General features: G+C 49.0%; 1 protein-coding gene across 1 annotated transcript in view; it reads right to left on the reverse strand.

Moving 5' to 3' along the window:
- Positions 1-8,262, reverse strand: part of PAPSS2 (3'-phosphoadenosine 5'-phosphosulfate synthase 2) — a 28,545-nt gene extending 20,283 nt beyond the window's left edge. The window contains exon 1 of the mRNA XM_058840759.1: positions 8,164-8,262. Within this exon, the coding sequence (XP_058696742.1) occupies positions 8,164-8,184 (21 nt within the window). The 5' untranslated portion in view covers positions 8,185-8,262. The remainder of the gene's footprint in view (positions 1-8,163) is intronic.
- Positions 8,263-18,110: the final 9,848 nt, after the last annotated feature.

Here is an 18,110-nt window from a genome sequence, read left to right on the forward strand (position 1 = left end):
GCCCAGCAGACTCAGTCTCTCCTTGGCACTCGCAGCCTGCTCCTCTTGGCATCGCCCCCAGGGCCCTGCCAGGAACGAAACACAGGAAACCTTAAGGAGAGAGCAGCAGAGCCATCCCAGTGCCCCAAAACAAGCGGCCTTTCAGCCTGGAGACAGACAGCTGGAGATGCCAAACGCCGCTAACACACGAGATTTTCAAGCTGCTGTTAAGATGAAGCCGTGTTTTCTTAAGCCACAAGAATTTCTGAGCTCTTAGCAAGACCTTAGTTGCTGATGGCAGCTCAAATATTTTCCTCTTGGCATAAATTTGCACGGCTTGGGTTGCCACAATCAAGTTTTATACAACACTGGCACATGAGAAAAAGGGAAGAAAATCAACAAAACCAGGCTCATGTTCCAGTAACTTCACAAATCAGATGCTCATTTCTACACTGTGAGTCCAAATCAGCAGTTGGGTACTGAAATCTGCCTCTCTGAAGACTCCCAGCTCAGGCGTTTCCTTATCTTGGAATGAGATGATGTCACTACTCTAATTTCCTCGATGCAGAAAAGCTAGTGACTCATCCTGTGCTCCTGCATTTTTGGGATAAACTTGTAAGGCCAGGACAGATGTTATAAAAACAATCACACACACACACCCCCCTCCCATCTTCATTCCTGAAATCTCAAAGGACAGCTGCAGGGGCAACAAATATTTAGCAAACAAAGCATTTTGTCAGGCACTGACAAAAATGACAATTTAAACACAAAACCTCTCCATGGTTGCCCAATGTTTAATACTCAGAGCAGTTCTGCTAAATGATCTCCCCCAGATGAACCCGCCTGAGCAGTTGGGCCCCTGCTCCTTTTGCAAACAATGGGTTTGACATTGCAGAAGAACTGCCTTGGTTTGATGCCTGCCAGGAAAACCACCCAGAACACACAGCTCTGCTTCCCTACCTTCCCCTGGAGAAAAAAATCCGGTTCCAGAAATGAGAAACTGCGTATCAGCCCCTCAGGTTGCAAGGACAAGAGGAAAAGAAGGCACAGGTACAGATTCTGACCACACATTAACTTCAGTGACATAAAGATTTCCAGGTAGGAATTGTATTCATGTGTAAATTTATTGTTTTTTCCCCCCTGAATATGAGAATCAGGAATCTAATTAGTAGGTTGTGGTTCTGTATGGTAAATATGGAACTGTACATGCCCTGCCTCCTGCCATGGCAGGACAGGCACCCTAAATCTGAAACAGGTCTCAGTGATGTGAGACCTTTTACTGTGCCTGACACATCCCTCTCAGGAAAGAAATCCTCTGTCTTTAGAGAAGCTCCAGTGGTTTCATAAGCAGCAGGAGCTGCAGAGGATCTCTGTTTCAAGCAGATTCAACAGGTTTTAAAATACATCTATTTCTGAGCCCAGGGCAGGGAATGGAGCTGGGGAAGGGGCTGGAGCCCCAGGAGCAGCTGAGGGAGCTGGGAAAGGGGCTCAGCCTGGAGCAAAGGAGGCTCAGGGGAACCTTCTGGCTCTGCACAACTCCCTGACAGGAGGGGACAGCCAGGGGGGGTCGGGCTCTGCTGCCAGGGAACAGGGACAGGACAAGGGGAAACGGCCTCAAGCTGTGCCAGGGGAGGCTCAGGTTGGACACCAGGAGGAATTTCTCCATGGCAAGGGAGCTCAGGCCTTGGCAGGGGCTGCCCAGGGAGCTTTGGAGTCCCCATGCCTGGAGGTGTCCAGGGAAGGGCTGGACGTGGCACTCAGTGCTCTGGGCTGGGGACAAGGTGGGGATCAGGCACAGCTTGGACTCCATGGGCTGGGAGGGATTTTCCAGCCTCAGTGATCCTGGGATTCTGTAAAAGAAATTCTTCTGTGAGGCCTCTCCTCTGCAGGACCTGGTGAAAGGGAAAAGCTGGGCTCCAGCCCAGGCTGGTGGGCTCTCAGTGCTGCGGCCACACGGTGCCTCTCCCTGCCCCAGCTTGGATGCCCACCCTTGAACCCGGAGTTTTGTGCCCCATGTGCCTGACTTTGCAGTGGTCAGTGGTCACCAGCTGGCCATGGGACACCTCTCTCCACCTCAGCATCTTTTTTAGGGCTTTCAAAGTGCAAAAGCAGCAGCAGGAAGGAGCGCAGGGGAACTTGGCCAGGAGCACCGCACAGGACATGGTTAAATGGGGGAACTTTGCCTGGCGAGCCAAAAGTTCACTAGGCTGGAAAAAATCACGACAATGAATTCAGGGAAGGAAAATTCATCAAGGACTATCAGGAGGAAAGGCACAGCCTCTGGTATCTCAGGTCATAAATCAGTGGAAAGGGGGACAATGCACTGGTGTCCCAGCCATAAACTCTTTCCTGGCTCCCACTCTCAGCTGCTGCTGGGGACAGGGTCAGATCGTCCCCTCACTGAGCACCTCCTCAGCCCCCTTGGAATTCCTGCTGGATAAGGACAGGGCTGTTCTCACTGCTGTACCACTGAATGCGCCTCTCTACAAAACCAGCTGCAGGAGACAAGTCCAAGCTGAGGACTTCAGGAGGATGAAGTTTTCCTGTCCCGTCTCCCTGTGCATCTGAGCCCTACAAGCTGCAACATGGGCTTTTAAATGTGTGAGTGCACACAGGGTCACCTAGACCCTGGCCTAGGTCAGCACTGAGGATGTTGGACCCTTCCTGAACGAGTGGATGCTCAGCATTTCCCCCACCCCTTCCCAAAGCAGGTCTAGACACAGCCCTTAGTCATTCCACGCTGCTCAAAGGTTGGTCCAAGGACAGTTCCACATTTTCCTTGCAGATTATTGTTAATTGGTCCCTCAAAAGTTCATGCAAACTCCCAGCATCTCTCAGAGGGTGGCATCACCCCAATTTTACAGCCACAGAAGGGTAGTGGTGAATAAGACCGACAGCAGATGAAGACTTCAGCTCCCACAATATTTAAGACATAAAAATGACATCGCTTGTTTGAAGAGCAGCCCCCCTGGACTTCAGACTCCACCTCTGAGAGCTCAACACCCCTCACATCCATCCCCAGGGTCTCAGATCAGCTTTCCAGAGATGCAATGAGTTGCCCCAGCCGTGGCTGGGGGGACTCATCATGCCCAGAGGCAGGTGCCCAGTTCAGTCCTCTTAAAAAATTACTTTTTCCCCCCTCTTCCCATGCTCACTGGCAATACAACCTAATGACCTTCCCATCAGAAGGGCTGGGCAGGCCAAAAAAATGACCTCCCACCCAAACACAAGTTTTGCACCACAATGGGAAGCTAAAATACAGTTTGATATCGAAGAAAACATTTTGTTCTGCCAGAGAGGCTGCAAAGACCTCCAGGTCAGAAGGTCTTGGAAATGTAGGTGCAGATTGCTGTTTTCCAGCAATGCACAGAAAAAGCTCATCTCAACAACCCACAAAGCGCTGCAGCTAGCAGAAAATAAAATCAAATCTGTGTAAACCAACTCCTTCCTCAAGCTCTGCTCTCTAAAGGCATTTTGGCACCCACTCAGCAGACAAAGCTTTTGACACATGGAGCTGTAACCGAGCCAAGCTGCGAGCAAAGACCACTCTGGGAGGGACAGGAGGCAGTGCTAGCAAGGAAGGAACTACCAGCCCCACAGGCAAATCCCAACTTCCCAGCATCCCGTGGCATGACGCACACCCAGGGCTTTTTTTGCATCCCTCCTCTTGTTAATGATACACCCCGTGTAAATTTTCACTTGGAAATGATTAAGCTGTGAAACCATTAAGGAGCTATTTCTCACTCCCTTCAGCTGTGACACCCTGCTCACGATAACAGCAAAATCATAAATGGTAACTTGAATTACATAGACTTTTTCTTAATGGATTTTTGAGAAGCAAAGTGTATGAGCAGTGTGACCAAAGTACAGGTTGAAGCATTCACACAGGCCCTGCACGCTTCTTATCTTTGGGGACATGTAGAGCTGTAAGTTTATCTAAAACACTTGGTTTCAGATAGGCAAGGGCTTTTCATTTCTAAAGGCACCCTCCAGTATCAATATCAGCCCAGTTAAAATTAAAAAAAGAAGCAAATATTCCAGTGTTTGTCTTGAAAACCCTCCAGAAAAACAAAACCCCCGTGGCCCAAATCTAAGCTGCAGCTGCAGTGCACATGTCTGGGTAGTGTGGGTTCTTCAGCATCACTTGCTGATCGAGTAAATGCTCTTGCAGGGGCACGGATGGAAACCTACACCTGCATTAGGGGTTTTAGCACGGACTTGTGACCGGCTGTGAGTTGATCTGTGCAGCCTGAAAACCAGAGGAGGCTGGAGTCTGTGTTTATGCCGGAGCCCAGCAGCAGGACAGGAAGGAACGCGCTGGCTCCAAGTGTTCCCACTGCAGGAGCTACAGCTGGGTTTCTGTGCCTTGGCCACCCCCCTCCGGATGGCAGCACCGCTCCAACCACCAGCAGCACCAGCACAGGTGCTCAGACCACACCACGATGCTTATTTAATTCCCCGACCCCTGGAGGGCTCAAGCAGGGAAAGGAGAAGGCATTTGTGTTTAGGAATTTGCAATTTTTCTTGGCTTTTCTTCCCTGAAATCCCCCAAATTGAGCCTGCCTGCTCTTACAGCACAGAGTGTAGTTATTAAACACTGGTCTGCCACACTGGCAGCCCAAGAGAATGAAACAGCAAGGTGGGGACAAGAGACTGGAAAGAGAACTTTCTAATAGGGAAGGGCTTTAGAAGAAATTGGAAGAAAAGGGATGAAAGTTATAATCAACAAAGCAACAAAAGTTAATCACCTCACCTTTCCATGGTCTGCGAAGAAAAGAGATATAAAGCAAACAAAGTAACAGAAAATAAACCAAGAAATCCCAAGCATGCAATGAGCAGCTGGAAAACAATCACCTTTGGATGTCACGGTGCAGTGAGTTGGGCACCGTGTTCCACAGAATAAATCATGCTGTAAGAGCAAGCAGCCTGTGACTCGCTGGATAAAACATGAGTTTTGGACAAGTGACTTTCTTGAGTGACTCAACGCAGGGCAAGCCACACTAATTCCCTGAAATCAGGGCTTTGCTGCTCTGTCCCCCAGGCAGTGTCACTGCGATGAGCTACTCAGAGCTGCTTTGAAAATAAACATCTTTCAAGTTGTTTTGCTCTTTGCATTCAAGGCAACAGTTAAGACTAAGTGTGAGAGGAGATGAATGCATGGATTGGGTGTTTTAATAAGCTTTTTCTTTCATGTTGCGTGGCAATTAAATTGATGGAGATGTACATATGTTCCTGCTCCGCCTGGGGTATCACTCAGTCCATCTGAACTCTGCCCCGCAGCTCTGTTTTCTTTTTCAACATGAGAGTAGTTTTTAGGCAAAGAAACTAAGCCTCTTTCCTCAGGGTTGACATCTGATCTTGTGGGTTTGTTGCTCCTCTTTAAAGAAATTTAAATAAGCCCACATCATTTGCACATAAGCCCTACCCAAGCACAAGTGAGCGAGCAGAAGTCAGAGCTCCGTGACCCGCGGGGCTGCGGAAGCACATCCCGCTGCAAGCCAGGGATGCCACACCAGCCGGATTCCTGGAGATGCTCTGCGAGCCCAGGCAGGTGACAACACTGAAACACTTTCCCTGAAAAAGGCAGTTTCAGAACTGGGCTCTCATTCTCCCCAAGCAAAGCAAAGGCACCTGAAAAGAAACTTCACCCAAAAACCTGCAAAGGCACCCGAAGAGAAACTTCACAGTCCGGGGGCAGGACCCAACGCCTCCATCCCACGAGATGCGCTGAGCTGCACTTTCCACACAGCCCTGGGGACACAGGGCAGGGCAGGCAGTCACCCTGCCAGGGCAGGGCCCTGTCTGTGGCTCTGGCCTCTGTGGCAAGCTTCCCTGGAGCTCCCCTGGAGCACAGGGCACCGGCTGTGTCCTCCTGGCCCTCAGGAAAATGCCGCTCGGCGGGCACAGGGAGCGAGCTGCGGAAATACCTGCGGGGAGAACCAGAGCTCAAAGAGCCCCTCAGCCCTGAAAGGCACGCTGTGCAAGAGCCCACACAATAAACAGAGCAGGCCCACAGCCCCACCTCCCTCACTGCACTCCCTTCACGGTGTGCTTGCTCCTGAGAGCAGGGTTTGCCACTGAGGCACACAGGAGGGCTGTGTGAGGAACACGAAGGCCTCAAGGTCATCATTACAGAGCGTTCTTCTGCCCAAAAAGTCAGTCCTGAAATTGGCCAGAAATAAATGCTTTCTGTCAGGGAGGGCTGGGAACAGGAGGGTGATGCCTGGCACGTAGAGGACTTCATGCCTCTTGCAGTGAAATGAGCAGAAATGAAGAGAGCACAAAGCGTTTCCATATGAACCAGCCAAAGAGAGATTCCTGCACACCAAGACTCTGGTCCTCACACAAGGCAGAATTAAGGTGCCATTTTTAAGGACAGCACATGCAGAAGTGGAAAAAGAAAAAAGTTTTCTTCTTTACACCTTACCATATTATCAGTTAATAAATAGGTGTGCAATTAAAGCATCCTCACACCATATTCAAACTCTGAGAACATTTATTCAGGCTGAATTTAGGATTTAAATCCTGGGCTTCTAGTTATCCAGCTTGCAAAATGAGGAATGCTGTCAAATACCACAGTGGTTCATCTCACAACAGCTGGCACTGCTGTGCCTTTCCAAAACTGACAGCTGATCAACATCACCTGCAAACCCCAGCTCTGACATCCCCTCAGCTGGTGAATAAAGCTGGTGACCACCAGCCTCACAGAACCTGGTCTGTGGGACAAAGATTAACACAGCGCTCACATCATGAAACTGTGATAAAACCCGAGGTTTTTGTAGCAACAAGGATTATTTAGGAGTAATAAGGTTTTGTGTTATTGGGAGAAGAAAGAATGGGGAAGAAGGGGCAACAGAAGGATAATCCTACTGCTGTATCAATAGGGATTTCAACAGGATAAATGATTGTGTCTTCATTTTAAAATGGAACACCTTTGGCTGTTGCAGCTATGAAAGGTGTCACGACAAATCGTCTGTGGGCACAAAAAAAAAAAGTAAAAGTGTATAAAGTGAAATTCCTTATCCATGCCTTTGATATAAACTGGAGATGGTTGAAACCAAGAAGCTGCTGAGGTTGCAGTTCGGAGACAGAACTTCCTTTACGTTCTGTGCAACCGCATCTTCCTGGCAGGGGACTGGAAGATCACTAATGGGACATCACCGTTTCACCATCGCTCCCCAAACCTTTTGTAATTAGCGAAATCACGCCTTTTCTCACTCCATCAGATACCTGGCAGATAAAGACACCAAAATCCGCCTACAGCTGTCAAGCTGATAGCATCTGTTTTGACAGCCACGGCACAAAGGTCGGTCACAAACTCGCTTATAAAGGTCATTTTTCCAGCAATAAACAGAACTCTCATACACAGCCTACGGCTCGCACCTCCCCTGCCTGAAATAATCCCTAAACCACAGGTTTTTGCGTTTCCAAGAACACCCCGCCACACAGGCGTGCCTTGTTCCGTGTGGTTTTGGGTGCATTCCTCCCAGGACAGATTACCACTGTGTCCAAAATGCATCAAATCCATCGGAAAACTTTATGGAAAACTTAAAGAAAACGAAAACCAACCAGCAAAAAGCAGCCCGAGAGACTTACGTCAAGATTTCTTCTGGTTCTGATTTAAAACCTGGAAAACGTATGCACAGCCAGAGGGACCCAGAGCTCCCATCCCAGATCCAAGGAGTAGGGGAGGGCAGCCGGCAAGCGGAACGCGATGTCTGGCCTCGGCTGCGATTTGCAATTTTAATTTCTAACTGAGCTGTGCCCTGGCTACGATTACTTCGCTTTGCTGCGCGCGTTCCAAAGCGCTGGCTGTGCGGCGATGCTGAGAGCCTGGCAGTGCCGGCTCACCGACTCCTTTCCCCGGCCGGCACCGGGGCAGAGGACACCCAAAAAGCCACGAGCGAGGCCCGGAGGGACCCGCGGGCACCCGGCTGGGCACAGCGGGACAGGTGCGGGGTGCGGCCGAACGCCAGCGGAGGATGCTCGCACCGTGCCCCGCCGCCCGAGTGATGGATGGGGCTGGGCAGCTCCGGAGCGCCGCCGGCCCGGCCCGGCTGCCGCTGCCCGGGGATCCCAGAGCAGGACAGGGACAGGGAGAGGGACAGGGACAGGCAGAGGGACAGGGACAGGCAGAGGGACCGGCAGGGACCGCCCGCCCCCCGCTCCCCGGCGCGTCCCTACCGTGCGCTCGCCGCTCGACATGGTGCTGCGGCGGCGGGCCCGGCGGGCCGGGGCTATAAGGGCTGCGGGACACGTAGCGCGGCCCTGGGCCGGCCCCTCTCGCCCTGTGCCCGCCCCCGCCACCGCCTCCTCCGGCCCGGCCCCCGGGGGAAGCGGGCAGGGCGCTCCGGGCCGGGGGGAGCGGCACCCAGCCCCCGACAGAGCCGCCCGCAGGAAAGAGACCTCAAATGAAGCGCTTGGGGCTCTCCTGCCACGGCTCGAGGAGAGGGAGGAGGAACAGCAGCCCATACAACACCAGCGAAAAAGCGAAAGGGCGAAAAAGCACCTCCCGAGGATGATGATGATGATGATAAAAATGATGTTTAAAACCAAGCAGTGCTGGAGGCTGGTCCCTGAGGGTTTGGGCAAAATAGCAAAAAAGTTGGAAAGAAACACGGAGGAGGCTCCCAGCAAACAAAGTGCAGCAGGTGAGGGGAGGAGAACCCCATGAATGACAGCTTTGCCCCAGATCCTCAGTTTTCCACTGCTGGAAAAGCTCAGGCCCCAGAACTCTGCTGAAACAGAGGAAAGGGCCAGTGATGTCCTGGTGAAGGGAAACCACAGCACAACCCTGAGCATGGGCCAAGAGCCAGGGACAGAGAAAGGAGGATCCTGGTGTGTGGGTAATTCTATACCTGAGGGTGAATGGTCCCATCCAGCATGGCATTTGTCCTCCTGGACCACTGCCCCCTGCTCCATACCCATCCCTAGATCCATCCCAGGCCTACAAGGATGGCTGTGCCAACTGTGCTGCCTCTCCTCTAGGAGGAGATACCTCACTTCTCATGGAGCCTGGAAGAGCAAGTGCTCCCTCCAGGCCCAACACGCTGAGCCTACTTGGGGCAGCTCCTGGGACCTGTTCAGCACATGGTCACCAGCTGTCCATAAAATACTCCTGTTTCATCTCTGTCCTTCATTCCAGCAGACTTTAAAATCAGTGATGCCCTGAGTGAAGCCCCTCAAAGGAAAAAGGTGTTGGGGTTTTGCAATGCTCCCCAAGGTTCATTCTCCTGGTGAAGTCCTAAAACAGAAAATGGGAAACCCCAAGGGACCAGTGAAAGGATAAATGGGGTTCCTCAAATGAGGTCCTGCTGCAGGAAGAACGGGGCCCACTGTGGGAAAAACATGGAGGTGAAGGAATGGGGCTGGAAGGAGGCAACAGCACCTGCTCAACCAACTTCCAAAGCCAGGCAGCTATTAGAGTGTGATCAGCTATCAGCTGAACTAATCCCCAGTGTAATTCCAGTTAAACCCAGGGCATTACATTCAGGATTAACTCAGCTAAATAATACCAGGGTCGTTCTTTAGCATCACTCATTCCCTGCTTTTCCTCATATTGTTTTTCTCAATTAAGGGCAGATTAAATTTCTGCCATAGAAACAACACAGCAAGGTTGGGAAGGACAGGGAAAGAAGGCTGAATACTCTATCCATTGGAAAATTCCATCCTGGTGTACATTTAAATTCACATCTTTACTTTCTTCTCCACATTACCTTGCCTTTCTGTACTTTCAGTAAAGCAGAAGTGTAGAAAAGTTGCCCAACAGACCACTCTAAACCATCCTGGCCTGACACACAACTGGTTCTGGAGAGGGCATTTCTGAAGGAAAACTTTTTTTTTCCCCATTAAAAGTGAGCTGTAGAAAGGAGAGGGGAAAGATGGAGAACAAGTGTTACAATGTACCAGAAAAATTAGCATCCAGAGCATGTAACACCTCCATGTGTCCCCTAGATACCTATCAGTGAGACAGAAAATGAGTCAACGCTATCTCCATTTGTTGCATCATTCCTCATTTCTAACTTCATCAAAGTTATTTCCCTTCTAGGAATTAAACTGACTCCTTGTAACCTCCTGACAATTCAAGCAAATGTTTTGTGTATAAGAAATCCAATGTTTTTTCACCTATATTTCACTTATTTTCCCCAAGCACAGTGCAAAGAATAGTGTGAAATTTTGTTACATTGAGCTATAATAACTAAATATATTTGGCTGTTGTCACAAGTTTTAATTCGTGTGGGGCTTTTCAAGGAAGTAACTGATGAAACAATCGGAAATGAAGCAAGAGAAAAAAAAATGTAGTTGCTTACCTCAAGAGACATGCAAATTAGCAACACTCAATTTTCATCAAAGAACTTCCTGGGCTATTGAACAAGAGCTTCAGCCTCACACAGCCAGGGAAAGCAGAAACATCCCAGCAAAGTAGGCAGGGCCTTTCCCTGGATCCCTGGAAGTGTCCAAGGCCAGGCTGGATGTGGCTTGGAGAAACCTGGGACAGTAGAAGGTGTCCCTGCCCATGGCACAGGGTGGAATTGGATGAACTTTAAGATCCCTTTCAGCTCAAACCATTCTGTGATTCTATGATTCCAGGGAATATTTTTATTTGTGGGGATTTTCACTCTGCCTGCAGGAGACTGTTGTTCCTCTCCTTACTGGGAAGGACAAAAGAAAGTCATTCCCCTTGTGCACTGGGATTCAGCATTTTACTGCAAAGTCTGTACCACCCTGACACCCCGATCTCAAAGAGACAAATTCCTAGAGAAAAAGCTCTCTTAGGAGCCCATTGTGCAACCTGTTACTCTAACAGAGAGCAGAATCTATATATAACTCCCCCAAACAGGCCCAGCAAGCAGCTGCTTCTGAGGCATTTGCTCCATCCACCTTCCCCATTCCAAATCACCTTCTTAGTCAAAATTCCTGTCCCAGCATTACCTGTCCCAGCAAGAAATTGCCCCAAAGCACCAATGCTCACGTCAATGTTCTCAAGCTGGCCATGACCAGTGGGATAGGTTCACCAACACCTTCTGCCACCTACAAGGTAGCAGAGGTGGAAATTAAGAGGCCACATCCTTTCTGCTCTGGGATGTCAGCCCCAGAAGTGCTGCAGCCTCTGGGCAAGTGCCATGGAAGAAGAGGGCTGTGCCTTGTGGAATTCTCCCACATGGAAGACACAGGGGGGAGGTCACTGTCTCTGACTTTGCACAACTATACTCTTAAATCCTTGCAGGAATTCCCTTATTTGATGATTGCTAGGTGGAAAAGCACTCCACTGCTGCAGCCTCTGCTCTAGTTAATTTGCTTTCCTAGTGCCAGGGAACCCGCAGATGAAGGTTCTGTGCCTTGCTTAGTTTTTCAAGTGATGGACACACAGTTGTTGCCTTCAGCACCATTTCTGCTCAGATTCTCTGGCTTTGTTTCTCCAAAGTGCCAGGGGAAGCTGTCACCCAGTTAATGGAGCATCCTCCAATCACTGGGAGTATGACAAATTCTGCTCATCGTGTCCCCAGTGCCTTAGGATCGGTACCTTTGAAATCTGATTATTCCCCAACTGAACACACGTAACACCTCTGGCATCAGCGCACAGAGATACCAGAGATACTCAACTGCCCCAACAAGCTCTTCCAGCTTATCCACCTCACCTTTCACCCTTTACAAATGGGGTTGAATTCTGTCAAGGGTGGATCTGCAGCCCCAAAGCCTCACTTGTAAGATGTCAAATCAGAAATAAGCTATGAAAGCAAAGCACAGGTTGCTGAAAGCACCAGAGAGCCAGGTTAGGGCATTACCTCCTGGAGTCAGCAATCAGGACATTAATGAGAACAGGAAACATTTTTCCTTTCCTTGTTCTATAATTCAAACACATGGTATCATCCCCAACTTTCACAAAGATGTTTGAGAGAACAGGAGCTCCAGAAGCAACAAGAAATCAGCCACTGAAGCCTCCAGCACCAGCAACACCCACTGCTGTTGGGGACTGCTACAGCCAGAAACCAAGTTCAAAACCAGTTTGCCAGGATTTCACAACGGGAGAGAGGAGCCTAAGCCAGGAACCAGCTCTGCATCTACTTTGGTCTTCTCATAGTGCTGCAGAGCTCACTTTATAAACAACCCAGAGCTGGGACTGCCAGGCCGGGTTTTTGATGCCCCAGTGACACAACCACTCCTGCTCCCCAGCAGGATCTTGCTTTCCCACACGCCCTCCAGGCTGCACTGACAGCTCTGAAGGTTCCCAGTGCAGCTGGTCCAGCCTTGGGGATGGCATCCCACACATACCAAATCCCCATAAACATTAGGGAAATGGTAAAAATGCAAAATATACGGTCCCACAGCTGCTTCTGTGACCTTCTTGTTCAGGGTGGGTACAAATGTGTCCTGTCCTCTGAGCACTGCTCAGCACAGGATCCCAGGATGGCTGAGGCTGAAGGGAGCTCAGTGGGCAGCTGGTGCCACCTCCCAGCTCCAACAGGGCCATCCCAGAGCACAGGGCACAGCATTGTGTGCACACAGCTCTGCCACAGCCCCAGGCAGGAGAGCCCACAGCCTCTCTGGCCAATCTGTTCAGGGCTGGGCACTGCCCAGGGAAGAAGTTCTGCCTCCTGGCCAGGGGGAATTGCTGCCATCAGCTTCTACCCACCAGATCTGTAAACTAAGTTCTGACAGGGGTCCTTGACTTTTCTCACTCACCACTTTTTTCTTATTTTTTTTGTATTCATATTTCTTTTCCCCTTTGCCTGTCTATAAACTTGCAGTGCCTTTGAGGTTTCCCTGCCAGTCCCACAGAGCCCAGAGCACTCCCAGCTCCCATTTACCGAGAGACCTCATGCTCTCCTTCTGATTGCACACCACAGCTGCAAGATATAAAATATATAACATATAATACATATCCCTACAAGGGCCTGGACAACACAAGGAAGGGAATATTGACTTAACAACTATCTTTCCTTGGAAGCACAAAAGGATCCTTATCCTTTTGTGGTGTGTCATATTGCAGTAAAGATATTTATTTATTTATTAAGTGTAATTATCTGCTACAGGTCTGTTGCCTTTGCCCTATGCAATTTCTTATCCCTATCACAGACTTTGACCTATATCCCTACCTTATTCCTTTTACAATACCAGAATAAATATCTCAGCTCCTGAATTTTTTTCGGACACACTTTCCCTACAGTAATCTGGGAACTCAGGAAGTCAGATTAGAAGACATGTATATTTTCTTCTAAAAGCAAGCTGGCAGAAAAAAAGGCCAAAGATATCTGTAAAGATACCAGGCTGGCTAAAACTGCCACCAGGACAGTTGTGATTGAAGCAGAATCAGCTAAGGAAGGGCCAATTTAAAATCCAGCCTCTCTAGGGCCGGGCAGTGTTAGAGCTGGACAAGCACAGGCAGGTAGAGAAGTCAGCTCCTATCACATTTTGAAGTCTAATTTCATCCTAAGCCTTTTACAGAGCAGCCAGCTGTGACAGCAGCTCCCACCTGTCACTCCCTCCATCTCCAGACACTTGTGAACAGGAACACCAAGCACCTTTCCAGCCAGCACAGGGAAAACCCCACAGTCCCCACCTGTTTTCATTCCTGTGCAGAAGCAGATTTAGGATCTGCAATACACTACTGGATTGTAGCACTTTTCCCCCTGTGCCATTTCCTAGTGGGGTCTGTCACACAGATTTCCAGACAAGCTGTCAACCATGACAGATGTGTGCTGCCACCAACCAAGAAAAGCAACTGCTCTCACAGGAAACCATGTGAAGGGAAACTTCTTCTGGTTTTATAAACTCAATCTCAATTTTGCTATTTTTAGAATAATCCAGAGAAGCCTTTTTACCACTCTCATACAAATGCCCTTCTTAGGTAGCAATGATAAGCTTCAAAAAAATCAGGGTGTCATTTACTGTTTGTGACAGGTGTTGGGTGCTTTATTCAAACACTGATTTTCATACAACAGCCTAGGTTAGAAAGGACCTTAAAGCTCATCCAGTGCCACTCTCTGCCGTGGGCAAGGACACCTTCCACTGTCCCAGGCTGCTCCAAGCCCTGTCCAACCTGGACTTGGACACTTCCAGGGATCCAGGGGCAGCCACAGCTGCTCTGGGCAAAGTGGCCCAATAACCACGATGGAGTTCAAAACTCCTGAGAGCTCTCTGTTGCTGCACAGCTTGGTAACAGCTCCTCATTTACCAGCAGAGCTGTCTCCTCCAGCTCAGGTCTCTGCTCTGCAGGCTGTGTGTGAGAGCTGAAGAAGTAGGTCACATGAGCCTCTGCTCCTGTCTTGCCTCATCCAGCTGGAAGCTCCAAGCACGCCCCCAGATTTGGCTTTGACACCCAACTCCAGCCCTGTGCCCAAAGCTGGGTTGATCAAGATGCAGCACCTCCCGAGGGAAAAGAGAAAAAAAGAACCTGAACCTATCAAGAACCCCTTTGAGTCACCACCTCTTACCTGCCTGAGCAGGGACATGGAGCACAGGACAGTCAGGCCATGGCATGCTGGGGGTGGCATTTGCTCCCAGTTCTGCCTGGAAAGGATGCAGATGGAGACAGAGGAGATCTGCTCCATGGAACACTGGAGGATCCATCTCACCTGACCTCAAACCCAGGAGAAGGAAGGCAAAGGGGAAACCTCCTGATTATCCCCAGGGATAATCAACCCTGGGGATACCAGGGGACACCAAACATCCTCGCTGGTGGGTTTGGGACAGAGCCTGCATTTCCTGCAGAGGAAAGATGTGCTGTTCTTTGCCACACCAAGGCCCACGAGGGCTGACAAACAGCCTGATAATTCTGGGTTATGGGAGATGAAATCTGAACCCCAAAGGCTTTTCTGCAATGCCAAGACCCAGCAGGACTTTGCATATACCTCATGCTTGAGAGGGCTGGGAGCACGAGGCCCTGGGGAAGCAGGTCCTGGATAATAAAAGCAGCAGGCATGCAGGCAAATGGAGAAATTCAGGATACAGGTAGCAACACTCTTTATATTGCAAAAACAAAATTTATTCTACACAAATCTATGTGCAAGAAATGACCTGTGGCATCTGGTGAGAAACTTCTGTAGGAGAAGATGGGAGCCAGAGCACAAAACCTCCACAGGGCCACAGAAAACAGCCCTTGACCAACCAAATAAATATAAAAACCTCACTGGCCTAATGATTAACCCTCCCAAGAAAAAAAGGTGGGGACATATCCCCACCTGCCAGCAGTGAGCTGTTTGTTAGACTGCATCTGGCAAACCAAGTACAATGGTGGCCATTAAAGTTCAAAAGAACTGAAGTGAAACAAGCCAGCACTCACATGAAGTCAGTCAGGTGAGGAGGAGATGATGGAGAGGAACCAACTTATCAGACCTGGCAAAGCAAAGACTGAAATGAGATGCCAGTGGCATCTCCAGAGGGACCAGGCAGGTCAATGACTCTGTCAGGACACAGAATAGGGAGACCAAGGGTGAGTATAACATTACAGGCTGAAAATCAAACACCTAAGGACTTCAAATCTCTCTTCTGGCACATAAAGCAGGAACTGGAGCTTAGGGGTTTTAATTTAAAAAACTGATAGGTGAATGAGAGGCTGGACATGACCTGGCAGCCTAGAAAGCCAATTCTGTCCTGGCTGATCCAGCACAAAGGGGGAATCACAGAGGATCAAGAGCCACCTCCCTGTGCTTTGGACAGAAATATCTGATTGTCTAAAAATATTCCCTCTACCTCACCCCTTGTATATTTATTCTAACAAAACAATCAATTATTAATTTCTAACTACCATCATTAAAAAATACAGGATATTGAGCGTTTATAAATATTAGAAAGTTGTTCCAGTTTTCAGAAGTATTTTTAGGCAACCAAAATCCTCAGAGAGCAGCAAATAGCATTAATAGCAAGAAGGAGCAATACATCATACACAGAGGACATCTTTGGGATGCAATTTTATGTGGGGGAAGTGTGAAATAAAAACCTAGAAAAGTTCACAAGAATTATCATTTCACTCCTTTTCAAGTCAACAGCACAGCCTCACCTTGAGCAATGTGTGCAAGTGTGGCCCAGGAAATATATTTATAGGCACAGGGCAAAACGAAGCCAAAAATCAAAGTAGCAATGAGAAGAACAGAATAACTTTAGCACAAAGAATAAAGAAGCAAGATGAGCCCCTCCCATGTGGGGAAAAGAAAATCAAAGTCACAAGTAGCGTAAGTGGGATGCAAAGAGGTCAAGTGTTTAACTCCTCTCCCAATAAAAGTGCTCCAAGGAATGTGATGAATTGCTGGTGCTGAGGAAAACAACACTGAAACAAGATCTGTATCACAAGAACTGCTCCAGAACACATGCCAAGCCTCACCATTTGCATATGGTAACCAACTCTGCTAACTGAGAATGTTGGAAGCTCTCAGTTTTCAATCACAGCTCCTGGAAACGTGGCTGAAATTCCAGTCTAGCAGGAGACTCAAATGAGAGGAGCTGGACCTTCCCAAAGCTCCAGCTGAGCTCCAGCATCCACCACATCCTACTGCAACGCAAGTCATGGAATCACAGAAAGGTTTGTGTTGGGAAGGACCTTAAAGCCCATCCAACCCCACCCCTGCCATGGGCAGGGACACCTTACACTGTCCCAGGCTGCTCCAAGCCCTGTTCAAACCTGGCCTTGGACACTTCCAGGGCCCTGTGCCAGGGCCTCCCCACCCTCCCAGGGAAAAATTCCTTCCCAATATCCCATCTATCCCTGCCCTCTGGCACTGGAATGCCATTCCCCCTTGTCCTGGCACTCCAGGTCCTTTTTCAAAATCTCTCTCCACGTTTCCTGTAGCTCCTTCAGGTCCTGGAAGGCCACAACTGGATGGATCAGTCCACAGCTTCTCCCCTCCAGGCTGAACAATCCCAGCTGTCCCAGCCTTTCCTCCCAGCAGAGCTGCTCCATCCCTCTGCTCATCCTGGTGCCTCCCCTGGACTCTCTCCAGCAGCTCCAGGTCCCTCCTGTGCTGGGCCCCAGGGCTGGGGCAGCTCTGCAGGTGAGGTCTCACCTGAGCACAGGGGCAGAAAGCCTTTGGGTTAGGGAAGCACCAGGAGAGCCATAAAGAAGAGGAATTCTTTAAGAGAAATACATCAAGCTAAACACAAATCCACTGTCCTCAGGTAAAAAAACCCTGTAGCCACAATCAGGAGTGGATGGGGAATGTTTGCTCTGTCCCACCAAAAGCCAGAAGGCACCAGGCCAAAGGACCTTGAGCCTCATCCCACCTGGATCCTCTTTCTGGAGTGGTTCCCAGGATCACCTGGGCACACTGTTTCTGTAAGAGGTTCAGGATCTGTTTTCACAGCCAGGGAAGCATTTGAGAGCTACAGGCCACTAATGTGGACAAATCTGCAGAGCTTTCATGACCCCTAAAGAAATAATATAAAATTCACCTCACTCCCTCATACTACTCCTTCCACAATAATTCCTTTCCTGAAGATGAGGGATTTGTTTTTTTTAACTGAAGACAGTAAGAGGTGTCTAGAAGACAGTAAAAGGTTAGAGGCTCTAACCTTTCAACAGAACGTCAGAAAAACAATGGTCCCTTTAAACCCCAAGGAATTGTTAAATTAAATAAATGAGTCCACCACCATGAACACCACATGCTGTTTAGCCTGAACCTCCTCAGTCCTGACCTTCACCCCAGGCCAGTCAGGTCAGGAGAAAATCTATAATTTAAAGCCCAGGAAAGCAAGAATTTAACACTTTAAAGATAAGCCATTATTCCTGCATCAGCAGCACCTGGTAACAAGCACTTAGATAACAAACAACTCTTTAATGTGTTACAGAACCAAAAAACAGGGAGTGGAGGAGATGGATGGTGGTGATCATACTCCTTCCCTGAAGTTCTATGTGGTGCCTTAATTTAAGAGGCATTTCACTCCTTTGCCTGTGACTGCACAGTTTAGAGGGCTTTTCCCTGTTTTGAACAAAACATCCTCTATTGTTTTCCATTTCCAGCTGTTTTACAGGCTAATTCATCTACACAGAAAATACAGAAACAGCCCTTAATCGAAGATGATGCCATCCCAGCCACCACACCCCTTTTTGTGTCTGCAAAAACCTTGTCAGGAAATTGTTGCTGCTTTTCATACCAGGGTTCCTGGAAACAAGATAAATCTTTAGTCCCCTCAAAATG

This window comes from Poecile atricapillus, chromosome 6 (assembly GCF_030490865.1).
Source record: "Poecile atricapillus isolate bPoeAtr1 chromosome 6, bPoeAtr1.hap1, whole genome shotgun sequence".
Lineage (NCBI taxonomy): Eukaryota > Metazoa > Chordata > Aves > Passeriformes > Paridae > Poecile > Poecile atricapillus.